Genomic DNA, 996 nt, shown 5'->3' with positions numbered 1-996 from the left:
TAGCTAGCTGTATCTAGCTAGCTGTAGCTAGCTAGCTAGCTAGCTAGCTATCTGTATCTAGCTAGCTAGCCAGCTAGCTGGATGCATATACACACCTATTTCTGTGTCCTTCACTCAGCTAGCTACAGCTAGCTGCAGCTAGCTGCAGCTAGCTACAGCTAGCTAGCTCGCCCCTTATGGGGGTAAGTGTGTGCTGCTGCTGTTGCTGCTGCTGCTGTTACTTCTGTTGCTGCTGCTGCTGCTGCTGCTACTGCTATTCCTGCTGCTGTTTCTACTGCTACTGCTGTTTCTGCTGCTGCTGCTGCTACTGCTGTTGCTGCTGCTGCTGCTGCTGCTGCTGCTGCTGCGGCTACTGCTGTTGCTGCTGCTGCTGCTGCTTCTGCTGCTTTAAAATAAAATGAAATAAATTTATTGCGGCAGTTGAGGTGTACATACACCTGAGAAGCAGCAGCAAGCGAGCAAGCAAACAGCTGCTGCTGTTGCTGCTGCTGCTGCTGTTGCTGCTGCTGCTGCTGCTGCTGCTGCTGCAGCTGCTAACGCATAAAAAGCAAACACCATTGCAGTGTACATACACCGCAAAAAAAAGAGAAAAAACTCTCCTTTTTCATTGCTGTTCTTGTTGCTGCTGCTGCTGCAGCAGCAGCAGAAGAGAAAGATATAAACAACAAACGTAAAATAAAAAGAAGAATGAGGTGTATATACACCTCAGAATACACAGAAAAGAAAAACACAATAAAATAAAATAACCACAAATTTATTTATTTCTTTTTCTTTCTTTTTCTTTTTTTTTTCTTTTTTTTTCTTTCTTTTTCTTTTTCTTTCTCTTTTTCTTTTTCCTTTTCTTTGTTTTTGTTTTATTTTTTTTTGTTTGTCTTTGTCTCTGTCTCTGTTTTTGTTTTGTTTTTATTTTGTTTTTGTTTGTTTATTTATTTTTTATTTCTCTCTCTTCTTCTCATATAATAATAAATAAATAATAAATAATAAATAATAAATAAA

General features: G+C 39.5%; 1 protein-coding gene across 1 annotated transcript in view; it reads right to left on the bottom strand.

Annotated features, from left to right (window-relative positions):
* Nucleotides 1-158: 158 nt before the first annotated feature.
* Nucleotides 159-996, bottom strand: part of EMH_0062970 (uncharacterized protein) — a gene marked incomplete at both ends in the record, with an annotated part of 4,370 nt that continues 3,532 nt past the window's right edge. Inside the window, one exon of the mRNA XM_013498091.1 lies at nt 159-530. Within this exon, the coding sequence (XP_013353545.1) occupies nt 159-530 (372 nt within the window). The remainder of the gene's footprint in view (nt 531-996) is intronic.

The sequence above is a fragment of the Eimeria mitis genome, genomic scaffold, assembly GCF_000499745.2.
Source record: "Eimeria mitis Houghton genomic scaffold, Emh_scaff3177, whole genome shotgun sequence".
Taxonomy (NCBI): domain Eukaryota; phylum Apicomplexa; class Conoidasida; order Eucoccidiorida; family Eimeriidae; genus Eimeria; species Eimeria mitis.
The sequence above is the reverse complement of the archived record's forward strand: the minus strand, read 5'-3'. Positions and strand labels throughout refer to the sequence as shown.